The sequence below is a fragment of the Sebastes fasciatus genome, chromosome 7 (genome assembly GCF_043250625.1).
Source record: "Sebastes fasciatus isolate fSebFas1 chromosome 7, fSebFas1.pri, whole genome shotgun sequence".
Lineage (NCBI taxonomy): Eukaryota > Metazoa > Chordata > Actinopteri > Perciformes > Sebastidae > Sebastes > Sebastes fasciatus.
Window position 1 is genome coordinate 774,852 of NC_133801.1, and position 20,696 is coordinate 795,547.

Here is a 20,696-nt window from a genome sequence, read left to right on the forward strand (position 1 = left end):
TACTCAGTTTACGTATTTATCTTGCTTAGTTTAGGTACGTATCTTACTTAGTTTACGTATTTACTTTGCTTTGTTTACGTACTAATTTCAAGCCCAATCATGATGTTTTTCCTAAACCTAACTAAGCGGTTTTGTTGCCTAAACATAACTGCGACCATTTCACAGTAACTATGTGACATTAAATGACACTTGAAAAGCCTTAAATGCGTTCTCATGAATGACGTAATGTCCTTAAAATGTGATGCCACTCACACTTCTCTGAGATCCGGTTGATGAATGATAAATGTAGCAGGACTTTTGTCGCATCATCACAGACATTTTCATCATATGTCGATGTCGATATTTTGACTGCCTCACCGCTCTCCGCTCAGGTGAAGCCGGCGCCATGTTGGAGGCGTCGCTGGGCACGAACTTCTCCCACAGCACCTTCGTGTTCAGAGGTTTCCCGGCGCTGCAGAAACACCGCCGGCTGCTGGCACTGCCGTTCTCCGCCTCCTACCTGACGGTGCTGCTGGGAAACTCTCTGCTGGTGTACGTGATCCGCAGCGTGGAGAGTCTGCACAGCCCCATGTACCTCCTCATCTGCACACTCTGCGTCGTCGACGTCCTCGTGGTCACCGCCATCATCCCCAACATGCTCCTCAGCTTCCTCTTCGACTGGGACGAGATCTCATTGGCTGGCTGCTTGACTCAGATGTTCTTCACTCACTTCCTGTCCTCACTGGAGTCGACGCTGCTGCTGGCGATGGCGCTGGACCGCTACGTGGCCATCTGCCAACCAATGCGCTACGCCAAAATCATCGACTCCTCCATGTTCGTGAAGCTGCTGCTCTTCACGCTGGTCCGCAGCGGCTCCATTATGGCGACGCTGGTCGGTTTGGCCGGTTCACTGCGGTTCTGCGGCTCGAACGCGATCCGGCACTGCTACTGCGACCACATGGCGCTGGTCAGCCTGGCGTGCGATGGCACGGAGAAAAACAGCGCGGGGGGCCTCGCTGTGATCGTCTGCTTCGTGGGCGTGGACATACCGCTCATCTTCTTCTCCTACATGAAGATCCTGAGCGTCGTGTTGCGAACCGCGGCGGCCGGCGAAAACCGCTGGAAGGCGTTTCACACTTGTGGCACTCATCTGATCGTCATGATGTGTTTCTACCTGGTGGGCAGCGTCACATTCCTCTCTCACAACCTCAACGACCCCATACCGACGGACGTCAACACCCTCATGGGACTCCTCTACATCCTGTTCCCAGCGACGGTCAACCCCGTCATCTACGGAGTTCGAACTAAGGAAATTAGAAACGGCTTTTTTAGGATTTTTAAAGTCCAAGTGAAGAATATGATGACAGTGAAGGTTTCTCCTGCTGGAACAGGACAAACGTGACGTTGTTTTTCTGCTTCAGCGGCCATACTTATTTTACTTATCTTGCTCAGTTTACGTACTTATTTTTCTTAGTTTACGTACTTATCTTGCTTAGTTTACGTACTTATTTTTCTTAGTTCACGTACTTATCTTGCTTAGTTTACGTACTTATCTTGCTTAGTTTACATACATATTTTACTTATCTTGCTCAGTTTACGTACTTATTTTTCTTAGTTTACGTACTTATCTTGCTTAGTTTATGTACTTATCTTGCTTAGTTTACGTACTTATCTTGCTTAGTTTACGTACATATTTTACTTATCTTGCTCAGTTTACGTACTTATTTTTCTTAGTTTACGTACTTATCTTGGTTAGTTTACATACAACGGCTTTTTTAGGATATTTAAAGTCTGAGTGAAGGAAACGATGGTGAAGGTTTCTCCTGCTGGAACAGGACAAACGTGACAACGTTTTTCTGCTACAGTCGGTGGCCTGTAGACGTTTCACTCCTGAAGACGCTACAACAACTACTAGTAGATGAATGTCGAACTTCTCCTTCACACATGAAACAGACGAGAAATCTGAAGATAAATACCGTCATCCAATTTAATGTGATCATATACATCTGAAGTTACAGAAATGTCAGATACGTTATGTAGTTACAGAGTTTGTCCAACAGAGAGCGCTGACAGTGTAAAATGTCCCACAATTCTTAAACTTTTCTTATCAAAAAACATAATTTTTCCAGTTCGAGTAAAGTAATCAGCAGCAACTGGACTTTAAGATGCTTAGATTCTTGAAGACGTTTCACTTCTCATCCAAGAAGCTTCTTCAGTTCTGGCTGAATGGTAGGGGAACCCATGTGGCAGTCAAACCTGGCATCAGCTGACTCTAACGACCCTTAACTACAGTCGTCACACCTGCGAGCACCAACGTACTGAGTGTTTTGGTTACGCAACAACGTAACGCAACAACGTAACGCAACAACGCAACGCAACGCAATAACGCAACGCAACAACGTAAAGCAACAACACAACGCAACAATGTAAAGCGACAACATAAAGCAACAACGTAGTGCAAAACAGCAACGCAAAACACTGTAACGCAAAACACTGTAACGCAAAACACCGTAACGCAAATCAACGTAACGCAACAAAGTAACGCAACAAAGTAACGCAACAAAGTAATGCAACAAAGTAATGTAACAATGTAGCGCAACAACGTAACACAGTACAACGTAAAGCAAAACAACGTAACGCAAAAAACGTAGCGCAACAACGTAACGCAGTACAACGTAAAGCAAAACAACGTAAAGCAAAACAACGTAAAGCAAAACAACGTAATGCAAAACAACGTAACGCAAAACAACGTAACGCAAAACAACGTAACGCAAAACAACGTAACGCAAAACAACATAACGCAAAACAATGTAACGCAAAACAATGTAACGCAAAACAACGTAACGCTAAACAACGTAACCCAAAACAACGGAACCCAAAACAACGGAACCCAAAACAACGTAACCCAAAACAACGTAACCCAAAACAACGTAACCCAAAACAACGTAACGCAAAACAACGTTGCTCAACGTGTCGTCATAGGAGAACCATTGTACTGGGTGTTTTATATTATCCTGCTAACGACCCCACAGAGGTTCAAGTCCTGGGTTCCTCCACCATTCAGCCAGAACTGAAGGAGCTTCTTGGATGAGAAGTGAAACGTCTTAAAGAACCTAAACCAAGTCCAGTTGCTGCTGATTTAACCCTTACTCGGATACCAAGACCTGGATGAATGAGAACCTTCACAAACATCATTTTTTCTGTTAAATAATATTTTTTTTAAAAATTGCTGATTTATCGTTACCTCAAAATCCAGCACCTGAACTCGCCATCGTCTCAAATGTGTCGTTTTTAGATTCCCCCAAAACACACACGGGTTGCCACAAACGTCCTTTTTTTTTTATTAAAGACGCAGCAGGCTAATATAAGAGGCTTCCTCCTGGCCCTGTCAAAATAAAAGTCAATTAAAATCATGTTAGAAATAAAAGATGTCTTCTCTCCCCTATCAACACAAGAACTGTACACTGACTCTGTTTCACTGTGAATGTTCAATTTAAAAATGTGTTTTGTAAAATACCAGTTGAGTAATCAGACGCTGTTTTAACCTCACGGAGCTCCTGATCGTCTGTTTGTTAACGGAAACATCAGCCGGCGGTTTGACGTCACTTCTACAAGAATCAACCTGCACAGAGAAACTCGATCCTTCACTTGAAGTTAATTTATCATCACGTTGTGATGCTCATGAGACCAGCTGGTGGTGCGTTCAGGGACGCTCGCAGGGAGTAATGTGGGAGATTGAATTGAGACGTATGACGATTCATCGGTATTGGAGTTCTGAGGTCCGTCTCTCTGAAAGTATATTCTGGTAGAAGTGAAGTGAAAGTAGCGGCTGAGTTAAAGGTAGAACGATGTTGATGATGATGATGATCTAAACACTGATGAAGATTTGAATGCTCCGTTAACGTCTCCGGGCCGTCCTCTATGAAGGGTGATTATTCATGATATTAATAAATCAAAGAAAGTATTTCATGCACACTGGGCCACCGGTTCCTCTCAGCTGATTGGTGGCTCTCTCTCTGACGGTATCAGGGTCCTCTCGGCGGGGCGGGACGTCCCGCAGACGACCTCGTCCAACTCGCAGACCGACCTTCAACAAAAGACCTCCGTCAGCCGACGTCCCCGTCGAGCGGTTGAACTGTTCCACGAAGACCTTCTGATACGACACATCGAAACTAATCTCAACACAACGTTACTCCTGTTCGGTCCCTAATGGAAACACGTAGAACAAAGTGACATTAGAGGCATGCTACCAGCCGTCGTTACGACGCCGCGGCCGCCGGTCCGAGTCTCCGGCCGGCCGGCGAAGGAGTGGAGAGAGCTGCTCCGTCTGAAAACACGACTGACGTCTAGGCGCCGGTATTCTAGCTTTTTACACCCCGGCAGGACGCAGAGAGGACGAACATGAACAAGAACACAAACACGGCACCGCCGAGTGTTTAAAGGGTGTCCAGACCGCGGTTTGACCTACAGGTGACTTCCGTCAGCTCCACACTACAAACAGCAGCCAAACAACAACAGCAGCGGTGGCGGCGGCGACGCCCGCAGCCTTTATCTGTCGTCCAGTTTGGGCGACTCCACCGGCTCCTCGTCTTCATCCTTGTCGTCCTTCGCTCCACCAATCAGCCGCTGGCGGGCGAAGTCCTCGAAAATTATGTCATCATCGCTGTGGGGTGGTGGGGGGGGAGAGGGAGGAGACAAGAAAGAGTTCAGATTAGAGTAGACGTCAGGAGAGCAGTGAAATCAGTGTGACGAATCAACGTGTGCAGATTTGCTGCGGTCGTTGCTGTTACGCAGTTTTACACTCTGTTACGCGGTGTTACGCTCCCTTACGCGGTGTTACACTCCGTTACGCGGTGTGACGCGGTGTTACACTCTGTTACACGGTATTACACTCTGTTACGCAGTGTTACACTCTGTTACGCGGTGTTACGCTCCCTTACGCGGTGTGACGCGGTGTTACACTCCGTTACGCGGTGTGACGCGGTGTTACACTCTGTTACGCGGTGTTATACTCTGTTACGTGGTGTTACGCAGTGTTACACCGTGTTACGCAGTATTACACTCCGTTACGTGGTGTTACACTCCGTGGTGTTACACTCCGTTACGCGGTGTTACACTCTGTTACGCAGTGTTACACTCTGTTACGCAGTGTTACGTGGTGTTACGCAGTGTTACAGCGTGTTACGCAGTGTTACAGCGTGTTACGCAGTATTACGCGGTATTACACTCCGTTACGCGGTGTTACACTCCGTTACGCAGTGTTACGTGGTGTTACGCTGTGTTACGCGGTGCTACGCAGTGTTACTCAGTGTTACCCGGTGTTATGCAGTGTTACGCAGTTTTACACGGTGTTACGCGGTGTTAAGCGGTGTTACATGGTGTAACCCGGTGTTATGCAGTGTTACACAGTGTTACATGGTGTTACACTCTGTTACGCAGTGTTACACTCTGTTACGCGGTGTTACGCTCCCTTACGCGGTGTTACGCTCCGTTACGCAGTGTTACGCGGTGTTACACTCCGTTACGCGGTGTTACACTCTGTTACGTGGTGTTAGACCGTGTTACGCAGTATTACGCGGTATTACACTCCGTTACGTGGTGTTACACTCCATGGTGTTACACTCCGTTACGCGGTGTTACACTCTGTTACACTCTGTTACGCAGTGTTACGTGGTGTTACGCAGTGTTACAGCGTGTTACGCAGTATTACGCGGTATTACACTCCGTTACGCGGTGTTACACTCCGTTATGCAGTGTTACGTGGTGTTACGCGGTGTTACGCGGTGTTACGCGGTGCTACGCAGTGTTACGCAGTGTTACGCAGTGTAACGCGGTGTTACACTCTGTTACGCGCCGTTACGCGGTGTGACGCGTTGCTACGCAGTGTTACTCAGTGTTACCCGGTGTTACGCGGTGTTAAGCAGTGTTACATGGTGTAACCCGGTGTTATGCAGTGTTACGCAGTGTTACGCAGTTTTACACGGTGTTAAGCGGTGTTACATGGTGTAACCCGGTGTTAGTGTTACACAGTGTTACATGGTGTTAGACAGTGTTACGCAGTGTTACACAGTGTCACGCAGTGTTACGCAGTGTTACGCGGTGTTACGCGGTGTTACGCAGTGTTACGCAGTGTCACGCAGTGTTACGCAGTGTCACGCAGTGTTACGCAGTGTTACGCAGTGTTACGCAGTGTTACTCAGTGTTACCCGGTGTTACGCGGTGTTACATGGTGTAACCCGGTGTTATGCAGTGTTACGCAGTTTTACACGGTGTAACCCGGTGTTATGCAGTGTTACATGGTGTTACACAGTGTTACGCAGTGTTACATGGTGTAACCCGGTGTTACGCAGTGTTACTCAGTGTTACCCGGTGTTACGCGGTGTTAAGCGGTGTTACATGGTGTAACCCGGTGTTATGCAGTGTTACATGGTGTTACACAGTGTTACGCAGTGTTACATGGTGTAACCCGGTGTTACGCAGTGTTACTCGGTGTTACGCGGTGTTAAGCGGTGTTACATGGTGTAACCCGGTGTTAGTGTTACACAGTGTTACATGGTGTTACACAGTGTTACGCAGTGTTACACGGTGTCACGCAGTGTTACGCAGTGTTACTCAGTGTTACCCGGTGTTACGCGGTGTTAAGCGGTGTTACATGGTGTAACCCGGTGTTATGCAGTGTTACGCAGTTTTACACGGTGTTACGCGGTGTTAAGCGGTGTTACATGGTGTAACCCGGTGTTATGCAGTGTTACATGGTGTTACACAGTGTTACACAGTGTTACATGGTGTAACCCGGTGTTATGCAGTGTTACGCAGTTTTACACGGTGTTACGCGGTGTTAAGCGGTGTTACATGGTGTAACCCGGTGTTATGCAGTGTTACATGGTGTTACACAGTGTTACGCAGTGTTACACGGTGTCACGCAGTGTTACGCAGTGTCACGCAGTGTTACGCAGTGTTACGCAGTGTTACTCAGTGTTACCCGGTGTTACACGGTGTTACGCGGTGTTACATGGTGTAACCCGGTGTTATGCAGTGTTACGCAGTGTTACATGGTGTAACCCGGTGTTATGCAGTGTTACGCAGTGTTACATGGTGTAACCCGGTGCTACGCAGTGTTACACGGTGTTACGCAGTGTTACGCAGTGTTACATGCTGTGCTTGTTGTAAGGAGCAACACTTTCACTTTGTGGGAGCTCCTAAATGGGTTTTATTTCTGTAAATAAAAGCAAAATGATGGCGGTCAAGTAATGTAATCGCTGTATACTGGAACATTGTGGAACATCGACTACCGCTGCAAGACTAATTCACATAGATAAAGTAGCTGTACTACGTCAAAAACATGAAATACTTCAATAAGTGTCTAGTGAATAACTGTCGTCTGTGTTCGTCTTCTTTGTGGTTGAACGAGGTGAAGAGGTGATGAGCTCCAAGAGCTGCCGTCTGTCGGCTCTCTGGACTCTGAGCTGACAGCAGGCTGAGTTTCCTGTTTCCAGCCCGTTTCCTGCCGCCTCGTCACACGGCGGCGAGCATTAAGACGCATTAAGGCCGAGACTCCGGAGACGAGTCCATCACAGTTAATGCTTCTGCAGGCGGAGAGGAAACCCTCTCTGCTGTCAGCGCTATCGACCCGGCCGTAAACCACGGCTAAGCCAATCAGATCACAGGGGACAGACAGCAGCTGATGAGGAGGGAGAGACAGAGAGAGGGAGACAGACAGAGAGACAGAGAGAGAGAGACAGACAGAGAGACAGGAAGAGAGAGAGACAGACAGACAGAGAGACAGACAGGAGGAGACGGCTTCTTACTTTGTGTCGAACTCGATGAGGTTTGTGTCGATCGGAGCTTCATCTGGAGCTGCAGAGAGAGACGAACACTGAAGACGTCATCAGACATTAAAGCTTTCTGATCTTTCTGATCTTCTCTGTGTACGTTGTCGTCTTCATCTCATTAACTCAAACTATCACTAAATATGTTCGTCAGCGGCCTTTTATTCCGCGACTAATGGTACACGTCTACAGGGGCGTTTTTTATGACGAGGGATCGCGTCGCTTGATACGCTGCTACTAGACACCTGATTGGACGAACTCTTTCCTGCCGTTGGCTGCTGCTCCCAACATGGCGGCTCGTTTGGAAACTTTCTTCTCTTATTTCATGAAAATAGTTCACCGAGATGTGTTTCTGAAAACATTTTTGATGAATCTGTTTTTATTTGGGACCGACAGTTAGTTTAAAGTTTCTAGGGAGTTTCCAGAGGCGGCGAGTCGCGTCGGACGCCCCTGATTTGCATAAAGTAGCCGAGACCTCGACTTTATGCAAATGAGGAGCGGCCAGCATCTCTCGAATCGCGCCGCCACGCTACCAGAATGCATTGCTGCACGGCTGCTTACACAGATGATGAATGGGAAGGGTTGAGAGCACGGAGGCTGAGGACACCAACCATAAGACGAGACACCATTAAACACTTTTTTCCGTGTGCTGCATGTGCCCCGTCAGGACTACACTGGCAGCGGCTCTTGTTTTTCCAACCAACTCAAATTAATTTCCTCATAATTTCCTCTCCGGTCTTTTCAAAATAAAACTACTTAGTTAGGTTCAGGAACAGATTGCAATTTGGGTTAAAATAACTACAGAAGTGCCGTAACTTAAATACGGAAGTTATGCGACAAATAAATCAACGTTGACTTCTGGCCTCACACGGGGCACCATTAGTGGCGTCCTGTTACGTGGATTACATACGAACTGATTTCATGCTGACCATCACAAAACAATGTGAAATTTGTGTCTATGTACACAAATCAAAACATTAAATTTTGTGACTATTTCACGATCTGCTGTGCGACTGGACTAGACACCAGACAGGAAGCGGATATTGGTAAAATGCTATAAAACCATTTAATGTTTTTAAAATTCTTTGTATAAAGTACTGCTACTACAACTCTGTGGAAAGTAGTCCTGTGTACAGCAGGACATTAATATCTTGAATGTTATTACACTGAACATCAAATATTGATGTGCAGTCTCCCGCATGGTGCATATGATGCATTCACATGCAGCTGTCGACTACCTTTATATTAATGACTTTATTCAATTAAAAATTAAACTAATTAAAAATGAAAATGAAGTTATCTGTGAAGTGAACATTGAGAGTTGAGGACTCACCGTCTCTGTAGATGGACTCTTCTAACGGCTTCGGGTGCATTAACGTGAAGGGCAGCTCAACGGAGACGTCGCTGGAAATCAAACAGTTAATGAACAGCAGCTCATCACATCATCACCAACAGCTGTTACTATCAGTGAGGCGTTCAGGTGACCTCAGTGTGTGTCAGGTTTGCATCAGTGTGTTCATTGATAATGTCAGTGAGCGTGACAGAGCGTGAAAGGTTACCTCGCCGCCAGATCTCCCAGGAGCCTGAAATCAAGAAATATTAACAGCTTCAGCTTCAGATTCACAGCAGCAGCTTCATCACAGTGTTTCTACTCATTTCTACTGATGCCTTCATGAACCGTCATGGCAGTACGAAGTCATAGGGTAACGTACAAAGTCACAGAGTAACGCACAAAGTCACAGAGTAACGTACAAAGTCACAGAGTAACGTACAAAGTCACAGGGTAACGTACAAAGTCACAGGGTAACGTACAAAGTCACAGAGTAACGTACAAAGTCACAGAGTAACGTACAAAGTCACAGAGTAACGTACAAAGTCACAGGGTAACGTACAAAGTCACAGAGTAACGTACAAAGTCACAGAGTAACGTACAAAGTCACAGGGTAACGTACAAAGTCACAGAGTAACGTACAAAGTCACAGAGTAACGTACAAAGTCACAGAATAACGTAAAAAGTCACAGGGTAACGTACAAAGTCACAGGGTAACGTACGAAGTCACAGAATAACGTACAAAGTCACAGAGTAACGTACAAAGTCACAGAGTAACGTACAAAGTCACAGAGTAACGTACAAAGTCACAGGGTAACGTACAAAGTCACAGAGTAACGCACAAAGTCACAGAATAACGTACAAAGTCACAGAGTAACGTACAAAGTCACAGAGTAACGTACAAAGTCACAGAGTAACGTACAAAGTCACAGGGTAACGTACAAAGTCACAGAGTAACGTACAAAGTCACAGAGTAACGTACAAAGTCACAGAATAACGTAAAAAGTCACAGGGTAACGTACAAAGTCACAGGGTAACGTACGAAGTCACAGAATAACGTACAAAGTCACAGAGTAACGTACAAAGTCACAGGGTAACGTACAAAGTCACAGGGTAACGTACGAAGTCACAGAATAACGTACAAAGTCACAGAGTAACGTACAAAGTCACAGGGTAACGTACAAAGTCACAGGGTAACGTAAAAAGTCACAGGGTAACGTACAAAGTCACAGGGTAACGTACAAAGTCACAGAGTAACGTACAAAGTCACAGAATAACGTAAAAAGTCACAGAATAATGTATGAAGTCACAGAGTAACATATGAAGTCATAGAGTAACGTACAAAGTCACAGAGTAACGTATGAAGTCACAGAGTAACGTACGAAGTCCAGTGACGTGTGGTTTATTATAAGGAGTTAATCACTGACCCGCCTCGAGACACCACCAGCTTCACTTTGACTTTGTAGGACACGATGATGCCGAGGATCTCCTTATTGGCTCCTTCTCTCAACCTGATCCAACACAGAAAACACTCTGACCAATCAGCAGCCACTTCCTGTACTGTCCTACTCAACACTTTCTACAGGCTGAAGCTGCAGCTTATCCCGTTAAACAAAACACTAAATGTTAAGAAATCAAAAATAAAGATATAAATAAATGACTCCATAAATAAATAAATGTCATTAAATGTAGCAAAAACAATATTTAAAATATATCTAACCATTAATTAATTGATAAATTATGACATAAGTTTGATTTCTTTTTTAATTTTCTTTTTTTTTTAAAGTCTTTTTTAAAAAAAATCTGAAAAATGTTTTGTGATTCATGGATCAATTCAAACAGGATCAATAAAATATTTATCCCTCTCCGCTGACATATTTTTCCTGAAATAAGGTCCCATGGGGGTCACAGGAAGGGGCGGGACTTCACCTCTCTATGGTCATCCAGGTGGAAACAGAAGAGCTCATAGACGCTGTACAGCACCAGAAACGGGTTAAAGTGTGAAAACTTGCCATAAATTGAGAGAAATACGGGAGAATCGTGACCTCGGAAATTGGCGAGGTTGGCGAGTCTTCGTTGGATGGTTGGTGGGTTTAAGAGTTAAGAATATCAGGGTAGCCAATCAGAGGCAGAGGAGGGCGGGTCATGCCTTCACCATGGTCATAGGTCTGATGATGTCATTCTGCATTATAACGGGCTGGTGTTCCTGATTAAACACTCAGATAATAATGTTACCATAGCAACCTAAAATACTCCAAATCTCCCTGACCTCTCTTCTCAGTATAATGCCAGACTGTCCCCCCCTCCTCCAGGCCCTGAAGGCATCATGCGAGCGGGTTGGACTCACAGTGTGCTGGAGGCCAGGTTGGTGTCCTCGTGCTTCAGCTTCCCGTCCAGAGCCAGGCCTCGTTTCTCTCGGTTGTTGGCCAGAAACGGAGTGAGAGTGAAAACTTTACAGAAAGTGGAACTGGGAGCGACGACGTCACTGCGGAGAGGAAGACGAGGAACGTTCACGTCAAACTATTCCATCAGATTCACTTCATTTCAACACTTTATGGACTTCTCATCGATGTTAAAGACGTCTCGAGCCCCGTCCCCACTGCAGGACAATCTCGGTGGAGATGTGGCTTCGTAGAGACGTCTCTACGAAGTGACGTCTCTACGAAGTGACGTCTCTACGAAGAGACGTCTGTACGAAGAGACGTCTGTACGAAGAGACGTCTCTACGAAGTGACGTCTCTACGAAGAGACGTCTTTAAAGTGCTCAGAGAATCACAAAGACAGGATGAACTGAAGGAAACCAGAGAAGAAGAAACTGACTCGGACTCCTCGGTGGCCACCGGACATTTATACTGAGCCGTGTTGAACAGGCAGATGTCAGCGTACTGTCTCACTGTGGAGACACAAATCAATCAATCAATCAGTCCATCAATAACACAAACTGATCAGCTGATCAACAGAGACAGAGTGGTGCGTTCAAGTACCTGAGATCTTCATCTTCTTCACCGTCTTGTTGGTGTTGTTGGTGACGTGGACGTTGACGCTGATCGGCTCTCCGTGGTAATAAATCTGGGAGACAAACATACTATTATTATTAGTAGTAGTAGTAGTAGTATTACAACTATTATTATTATTATCATTATTATTATTATTATTATCATTATTATCATTATTATTATTATTATCATTATTATCATTATTATTATTACTATTATTATTATTATTATTATTATTATTAATATCACTATTATTATTATTATTATTGTTGCTATTATTATTATTATTATTATTATGACTATTATTATTATTATTATTATCATTATTATTATTATTATTATTATTGTTATTATTATCATTATGATTATTATTATGACTATTATTATTATTATTATCATTATGATTATTATTAATATCACTATTATTATTATTGTTGCTATTATTATTATTATTATTATTATGACTATTATTATTATTATTATTATCATTATTATTATTATTATTATTATTATTATTATTATCATTATTATTATTATTATTATCATTATTATCATTATTATTATTATTATCATTATTATCATTATTATTATTACTATTATTATTATTATTATTAATATCACTATTATTATTATTATTATTGTTGCTATTATTATTATTATTATGACTATTATTATTATTATTATTATCATTATTATTATTATTATTATTATTATTGTTATTATTATCATTATGATTATTATTATGACTATTATTATTATTATTATCATTATGATTATTATTGTAACTATTATTATCATCATTATTATTATCATTATTATCATTATGATTATGATTATTATTATTATTGTTACTATTATGATTATTATTAGGATTATTATTATGATTAATATTATTATTATTATGACTATTATTATTATTATCATTATTATTATGATTATTATCATTATTATTGTTACTATTATGATTATTATTAGGATTATTATTATGATTAATATTATTATTATTATGACTATTATTATTATTATCATTATTATTATGATTATTATCATTATTATTGTTACTATTATGATTATTATTATGATTAATATTATTATTATTACTATTATGATTTTTATTATGATTATTATTATTATTATGACTATTATTATTATTATTATGATTATTATCATTATTATTGTTACTATTATGATTATTATTATGATTAATATTATTATTATTACTATTATGATTTTTATTATGACTATTATTATTATTATTATCATTATTATTATTGTTATTATCATTATGATTATTATTGTAACTATTATTATCATCATTATTATTATCATTATTATTATGATTATTATCATTATGATTATGATTATGATTATTATTATTATTATTATTATTGTTACTATTATGATTATTATTATGATTAATATTATTATTATTATGACTATTATTATTATTATCATTATTATTTTCATTATTATTATGATTATTATCATTATGATTATGATTATGATTATTATCATTATTATTGTTACTATTATGATTATTATTATGATTAATATTATTATTATTATTATGATTACGATTACGATTATTATTGTTATTGTTATTATTATAGTGACCTCTTTGTCCAGAGAAGCCTCCAGGTGCAGCGGTTTGTCTGACATCAGGAACTGTCTGGTGGTTTCTGCTGTCGGTTGAGGACCCGGTTTCTCTGGAGCGTACTGAACCTTCCGGATCACCAGACGCACCGAGTTCCTGCAGCAACACAACACTGATGATACTACTGGTACTACTTTACTACTACTATAGTTGTGCTACTACTAGTGCTGCTGATGAACGACTGATTTCACCGTCATTGTTTATTCTGTCAGACTGCAGACGGACGGACGGACGGACTCACGTTTACCTTTTGTGGATCTTTTCTTCGGCGTTTTCAGCACAGAAAGCTTTCACCTCGAAGTCCACGCCGCAGGCCTGAAGACACACAACCACAGAACCGTTGGTCTATTCCGTCGGTATCTGTCAGTTACAGAACCGTTGGTCTATTCCGTTGGTATCTGTCAGTTACAGAACCGTTGGTCTATTCCGTCGTTATCTGTCAGTTACAGAACCGTTGGTCTATTCCGTCGGTATCTGTCAGTTACAGAACCGTTGGTCTATTCCGTCGGTATCTGTCAGTTACACAACTGTTGGTCTATTCCGTCGTTATCTGTCAGTTACAGAACCGTTGGTCTATTCCGTCGGTATCTGTCAGTTACACAATTGTTGGTCTATTCCGTCGGTATCTGTCAGTTACACAATTGTTGGTCTATTCCGTCGGTATCTGTCAGTTACAGAACCGTTGGTCTATTCCGTCGGTATCTGTCAGTTACACAACTGTTGGTCTATTCCGTCGGTATCTGTCAGTTACACAACCGTTGGTCTATTCCGTCGGTATCTGTCAGTTACACAATTGTTGGTCTATTCCGTCGGTATCTGTCAGTTACAGAACCGTTGGTCTATTCCGTCGGTATCTGTCAGTTACACAACTGTTGGTCTATTCCGTCGGTATCTGTCAGTTACACAACTGTTGGTCTATTCCGTCGGTATCTGTCAGTTACAGAACCGTTGGTCTATTCCGTCGGTATCTGTCAGTTACACAACTGTTGGTCTATTCCGTCGGTATCTGTCAGTTACACAATTGTTGGTCTATTCCGTCGTTATCTGTCAGTTACAGAACCGTTGGTCTATTCCGTCGGTATCTGTCAGTTACACAACTGTTGGTCTATTCCGTCGTTATCTGTCAGTTACAGAACCGTTGGTCTATTCCGTCGTTATCTGTCAGTTACACAACTGTTGGTCTATTCCGTCGGTATCTGTCAGTTACAGAACCGTTGGTCTATTCCGTCGGTATCTGTCAGTTACACAACTGTTGGTCTATTCCGTCGGTATCTGTCAGTTACACAATTGTTGGTCTATTCCGTCGTTATCTGTCAGTTACAGAACCGTTGGTCTATTCCGTCGGTATCTGTCAGTTACACAACTGTTGGTCTATTCCGTCGTTATCTGTCAGTTACAGAACCGTTGGTCTATTCCGTCGTTATCTGTCAGTTACACAACTGTTGGTCTATTCCGTCGTTATCTGTCAGTTACAGAACCGTTGGTCTATTCCGTCGTTATCTGTCAGTTACACAACTGTTGGTCTATTCCGTCGGTATCTGTCAGTTACACAACTGTTGGTCTATTCCGTCGGTATCTGTCAGTTACACAATTGTTGGTCTATTCCGTCGGTATCTGTCAGTTACACAACTGTTGGTCTATTCCGTCGGTATCTGTCAGTTACAGAACCGTTGGTCTATTCCGTCGTTATCTGTCAGTTACACAATTGTTGGTCTATTCCGTCGGTATCTGTCAGTTACACAATTGTTGGTCTATTCCGTCGGTATCTGTCAGTTACAGAACCGTTGGTCTATTCCGTCGGTATCTGTCAGTTACACAACTGTTGGTCTATTCCGTCGGTATCTGTCAGTTACACAACCGTTGGTCTATTCCGTCGGTATCTGTCAGTTACACAATTGTTGGTCTATTCCGTCGGTATCTGTCAGTTACAGAACCGTTGGTCTATTCCGTCGGTATCTGTCAGTTACACAACTGTTGGTCTATTCCGTCGGTATCTGTCAGTTACACAACCGTTGGTCTATTCCGTCGGTATCTGTCAGTTACAGAACCGTTGGTCTATTCCGTCGGTATCTGTCAGTTACACAACTGTTGGTCTATTCCGTCGGTATCTGTCAGTTACACAATTGTTGGTCTATTCCGTCGTTATCTGTCAGTTACAGAACCGTTGGTCTATTCCGTCGGTATCTGTCAGTTACACAACTGTTGGTCTATTCCGTCGTTATCTGTCAGTTACAGAACCGTTGGTCTATTCCGTCGTTATCTGTCAGTTACACAACTGTTGGTCTATTCCGTCGGTATCTGTCAGTTACACAACTGTTGGTCTATTCCGTCGGTATCTGTCAGTTACAGAACCGTTGGTCTATTCCGTCGGTATCTGTCAGTTACACAACTGTTGGTCTATTCCGTCGGTATCTGTCAGTTACACAACTGTTGGTCTATTCCGTCGGTATCTGTCAGTTACACAACTGTTGGTCTATTCCGTCGGTATCTGTCAGTTACACAACTGTTGGTCTATTCCGTCGGTATCTGTCAGTTACACAATTGTTGGTCTATTCCGTCGGTATCTGTCAGTTACACAACTGTTGGTCTATTCCGTCGGTATCTGTCAGTTACACAATTGTTGGTCTATTCCGTCGGTATCTGTCAGTTACACAACTGTTGGTCTATTCCGTCGGTATCTGTCAGTTACAGAACCGTTGGTCTATTCCGTCGGTATCTGTCAGTTACACAACTGTTGGTCTATTCCGTCGGTATCTGTCAGTTACACAACTGTTGGTCTATTCCGTCGGTATCTGTCAGTTACACAACTGTTGGTCTATTCCGTCGGTATCTGTCAGTTACACAACTGTTGGTCTATTCCGTCGGTATCTGTCAGTTACACAACTGTTGGTCTATTCCGTCGGTATCTGTCAGTTACACAACTGTTGGTCTATTCCGTCGGTATCTGTCAGTTACAGAACCGTTGGTCTATTCCGTCGGTATCTGTCAGTTACACAACTGTTGGTCTATTCCGTCGGTATCTGTCAGTTACACAACTGTTGGTCTATTCCGTCGGTATCTGTCAGTTACACAACTGTTGGTCTATTCCGTCGGTATCTGTCAGTTACACAACTGTTGGTCTATTCCGTCGGTATCTGTCAGTTACACAATTGTTGGTCTATTCCGTCGGTATCTGTCAGTTACACAACTGTTGGTCTATTCCGTCGGTATCTGTCAGTTACACAATTGTTGGTCTATTCCGTCGGTATCTGTCAGTTACACAACTGTTGGTCTATTCCGTCGGTATCTGTCAGTTACAGAACCGTTGGTCTATTCCGTCGGTATCTGTCAGTTACACAACTGTTGGTCTATTCCGTCGGTATCTGTCAGTTACACAACTGTTGGTCTATTCCGTCGGTATCTGTCAGTTACACAACTGTTGGTCTATTCCGTCGGTATCTGTCAGTTACACAACTGTTGGTCTATTCCGTCGGTATCTGTCAGTTACACAACTGTTGGTCTATTCCGTCGGTATCTGTCAGTTACAGAGGACGGAGAGGAACTTTACCTTTCCGGTGTCCTCGGGGCCCGGCTGCAGGGTGACGGAGCACGGCAGGTTCACCGGAATCTGAAAACACGTCAACGTTGATCATGAGCTTCTATAAATATATTGATCAGTAATTTGATGATAACAGTCACATAAATCTATTGATCAGTAATATGATGATAACAGTCACATAAATCTATTGATCAGTAATATGATGATAACAGTCACATTAATCTATTGATCAGTAATATGATGATAACAGTCACATAAATCTATTGATCAGTAATTTGATGATAACAGTCACATAAATCTATTGATCAGTAATATGATGATAACAGTCACATAAATCTATTGATCAGTAATATGATGATAACAGTCACATAAATCTATTGATCAGTAATCTATTGATCAGCAATGTGATGATAACAGTCACATTAATCTATTGATCAGTAATATGATGATGACTGTCACATAAATCTATTGATCAGTAATTTGATGATAACAGTCACATTAATCTATTGATCAGTAATATGATGATAACAGTCACATTAATCTATTGATCAGTAATATGATGATAACAGTCACATAAATCTATTGATCAGTAATATGATGATAACAGTCACATAAATCTATTGATCAGTAATATGATGATAACAGTCACATAAATCTATTGATCAGTAATCTATTGATCAGCAATGTGATGATAACAGTCACATTAATCTATTGATCAGTAATCTATTGATCAGCAATGTGATGATAACAGTCACATTAATCTATTGATCAGTAATCTGATGATAACAGTCACATAAATCTATTGATCAGTAATTTGATGATAACAGTCACATTAATCTATTGATCAGTAATATGATGATAACAGTCACACTGTCTCCTCTCTTCTTCTTCTTCGGTACCTCAAAGGTGAACGGGTGGGCGTGTTCTCCCAGTTTCTTGATGAGGCGTTCCTGAAGACGAGTCAGACTCTTCTTGTCTTCGGGCGGCGGAGGAAACGCCTGGACGTTCGCCACGAACAGGTCCTTCCTGAACGTCAACCCGAGGACGTCCAGGTCCTCGCGACCGTAACGGAACGCACAGGTCAGAGTCACAAACACTGATGGGAACGGAGAACACACGATCACATTCCCATATATGAACAATAACTAACATTATATGAACTGATAATACTGGAGCCAGGCTAGCAGTTCCCCTCCGTTTACAGTCTTTGTGCTAAGCTAGGCTAAACACATCCTGGACCTTTCTCTGCCCTGGAACCAGAAATGAAACTGAGAACAAGACGATTTACTAAACGTTAAAATATTCCGTTAAATTTTAATGTTTAATATAAAGATTAGAGGCTCTGGGATGCTTCCCTGAGGAACTCCACTATTTATTCAGGATGGAGAACGAGGATTTTTAAGAGGAGTAAATGTTGAACTGCTCCTTTAACCAAACAACGCTCTGAGGAAGTGTTTGGGATCCACTGAACATTCATGAGATAAAAAACACTTTTGTGCTTCATAATATGTAATTGTTTAAGTAATGTTTGCATTTGATTGTGAATTAATGGATACTTTTACATCATTAAGCCTCTAAAAGAATTCAAATAAAACAATCTGATGTAGAGAAATCACTATCTGGGCCTGTGACGAAAGTTTTTCATTTATTTGTGTCTAGTTTGAGTGATAACTCAACCAGATTCAAGCTCAAATAACCTTCATCCTGCATCTCTGCTTGTTAAGCTGCAGAAATCATCCAGGATTAGATGTCCTGAAGACGGTTATTTTACAGCTACAGTGAATGAGTTGTAATTATGATGCTGTAGATAAATCTGGGTGTCATCAGCATAATGGTTATAATAATAATGTGACCTAACGGGAACACATAAATGGAGAATGATTGGACCAAATGTGGAGGCCACACGTCTGGGCTCCAGCTACCATCAAGGTCACGACCTCTGTATTCTTTCTGGGAATTTATCGGTTTTATCAAACCTGCAGGAAATTTAAAAACGCACATTTGGCTGCTATTTTAAAGGCTGATTGCAGTATTTTACAACTCAATATTTACTTAAATCTGGCAAACAAAATGTGAAATATACTTGCCAGTTGAAGCATCTGTTGGTTAAATATATATATACATATATATATATATATATATAAAATAACTGTTAGGCATCTAGGGCTGGACGATATGGCCAAAATCTTCTCTACCAATATAGGTAATTTCATATCTCGACAACGATATATATCACAATATAAAGCATGTTTTCTGGTAATTCAATAAATAAATATTCCATATGAAATAACCACATGGTAACGCCTGTTTTTTCTCATTTTAAGAGCTTGAGAACAAAATTTACAGTTTGAAGTGAAATTATTGAGAAAAATAAATAAATGTAGGCCGAACCTACATTGCCATAGAAACGACATAGAAAAATATATACGATAGACGTTTTGACTATGTTTTGTGTCGGTGGACAGGTTGTTTGATCTGTGAATGAGAACCACGTTTGTACCTTGTTGAAAGCTGCATTTAGATTAGAGATGCAATTCAATTATTAATTCTAATTATTATTGTTATTATTCGGTATCGCTATCGGTACCGCTGTCGCTATCGGTACCGCTGTCGCTATCGGTATGGAGACTTAAACATTGGGATAGGTGCCGCCGTAATTTAGATCTTAAAGGTCACATATTATACTCCATCTAAACTAGTTATTATAGGTCTCAGACACCTCCAAACCATGTCTCTGAATTTTTTTTTTCAAAAAAACAATCAGATCATGCATTCCAGCATGTCTCTATAACCTCTGTTTCAGCCCATTTCCAAAAGTGCTGATTTCTGTGTCTGTAGCCTCTGTCTCCTCCCACTCTGCTCTGATTGGTCAGCGTTTTCTGTCAATCAAACGTCCTCAACAACACAGCGTCACCCTCCCCGCCCCCCTCGCGGCCTGAGAGCAGGGAGAGAGAGGAGCTAGAATAGAGCTTATAAACCACTTTAAAGTTTATAAACCAGAAACTTCACCCAGCGCACGTTACCGGAGGAATCTGATCAGAAATCGGCGACACATGATGAACATCTGCGGTCCAGATTCCAGGTTTTCCTGACGGTTTCTCTCAGGTAAATAATACTATTTATAGCTCTGTTAGTTAACTCAGTGTTTACCTCATGCATCAACTCTGTAAACCGTAAACATACACTCTGTTTTACGTCTGTCTTTACAGATCCATCTGTGAGAAATGACCGACAGAATCATCCCAGAGGAGAGCAGACAGCTGAGAGCAGATAGCTGAGAGCAGACAGCTGAGAGCAGACAGCTGAGAGCAGACAGCTGAGAGCAGACAGCTGAGAGCAGACAGCTCTGTTTACATGGAGATACAGAGCT

General features: G+C 41.8%; 2 protein-coding genes and 1 long non-coding RNA gene across 4 annotated transcripts in view; 1 reads left to right on the top strand and 2 right to left on the bottom strand.

Annotated features, from left to right (window-relative positions):
- The first annotated feature begins 81 nt into the window (after nt 1-81).
- On the top strand, nt 82-1,410 carry or55e1 (odorant receptor, family 55, subfamily E, member 1). Its single transcript, XM_074640577.1, has one exon. The coding sequence runs from the start codon at nt 386-388 to the stop codon at nt 1,379-1,381; it is 996 nt and encodes a 331-aa protein (XP_074496678.1). The 5' UTR covers nt 82-385; the 3' UTR covers nt 1,382-1,410.
- Nucleotides 1,411-1,942: 532 nt separating this feature from the next.
- On the bottom strand, nt 1,943-2,525 carry LOC141771017 (uncharacterized). Its single transcript, XR_012594643.1, has 2 exons — nt 2,472-2,525; nt 1,943-2,147 (listed from the first exon to the last, which is right to left on the bottom strand). It is a non-coding gene; the product is annotated as an uncharacterized LOC141771017 (long non-coding RNA).
- Nucleotides 2,526-2,583: 58 nt separating this feature from the next.
- Nucleotides 2,584-20,696, bottom strand: part of arrb1 (arrestin, beta 1) — a 47,041-nt gene continuing 28,928 nt past the window's right edge. For both annotated transcript variants that reach the window (XM_074640866.1, XM_074640865.1), the window contains exons 5-16: nt 18,226-18,422; nt 17,336-17,395; nt 14,036-14,103; nt 13,749-13,884; nt 12,123-12,207; nt 11,959-12,031; nt 11,486-11,623; nt 10,566-10,649; nt 9,368-9,391; nt 9,142-9,212; nt 7,788-7,836; nt 2,584-4,642 (exon numbers count right to left, since the gene is read on the bottom strand). In XM_074640866.1, the coding sequence (XP_074496967.1) occupies nt 4,528-4,642; nt 7,788-7,836; nt 9,142-9,212; nt 9,368-9,391; nt 10,566-10,649; nt 11,486-11,623; nt 11,959-12,031; nt 12,123-12,207; nt 13,749-13,884; nt 14,036-14,103; nt 17,336-17,395; nt 18,226-18,422 (1,100 nt within the window). In that variant the 3' untranslated portion in view covers nt 2,584-4,527. The remainder of the gene's footprint in view (nt 4,643-7,787; nt 7,837-9,141; nt 9,213-9,367; nt 9,392-10,565; nt 10,650-11,485; nt 11,624-11,958; nt 12,032-12,122; nt 12,208-13,748; nt 13,885-14,035; nt 14,104-17,335; nt 17,396-18,225; nt 18,423-20,696) is intronic.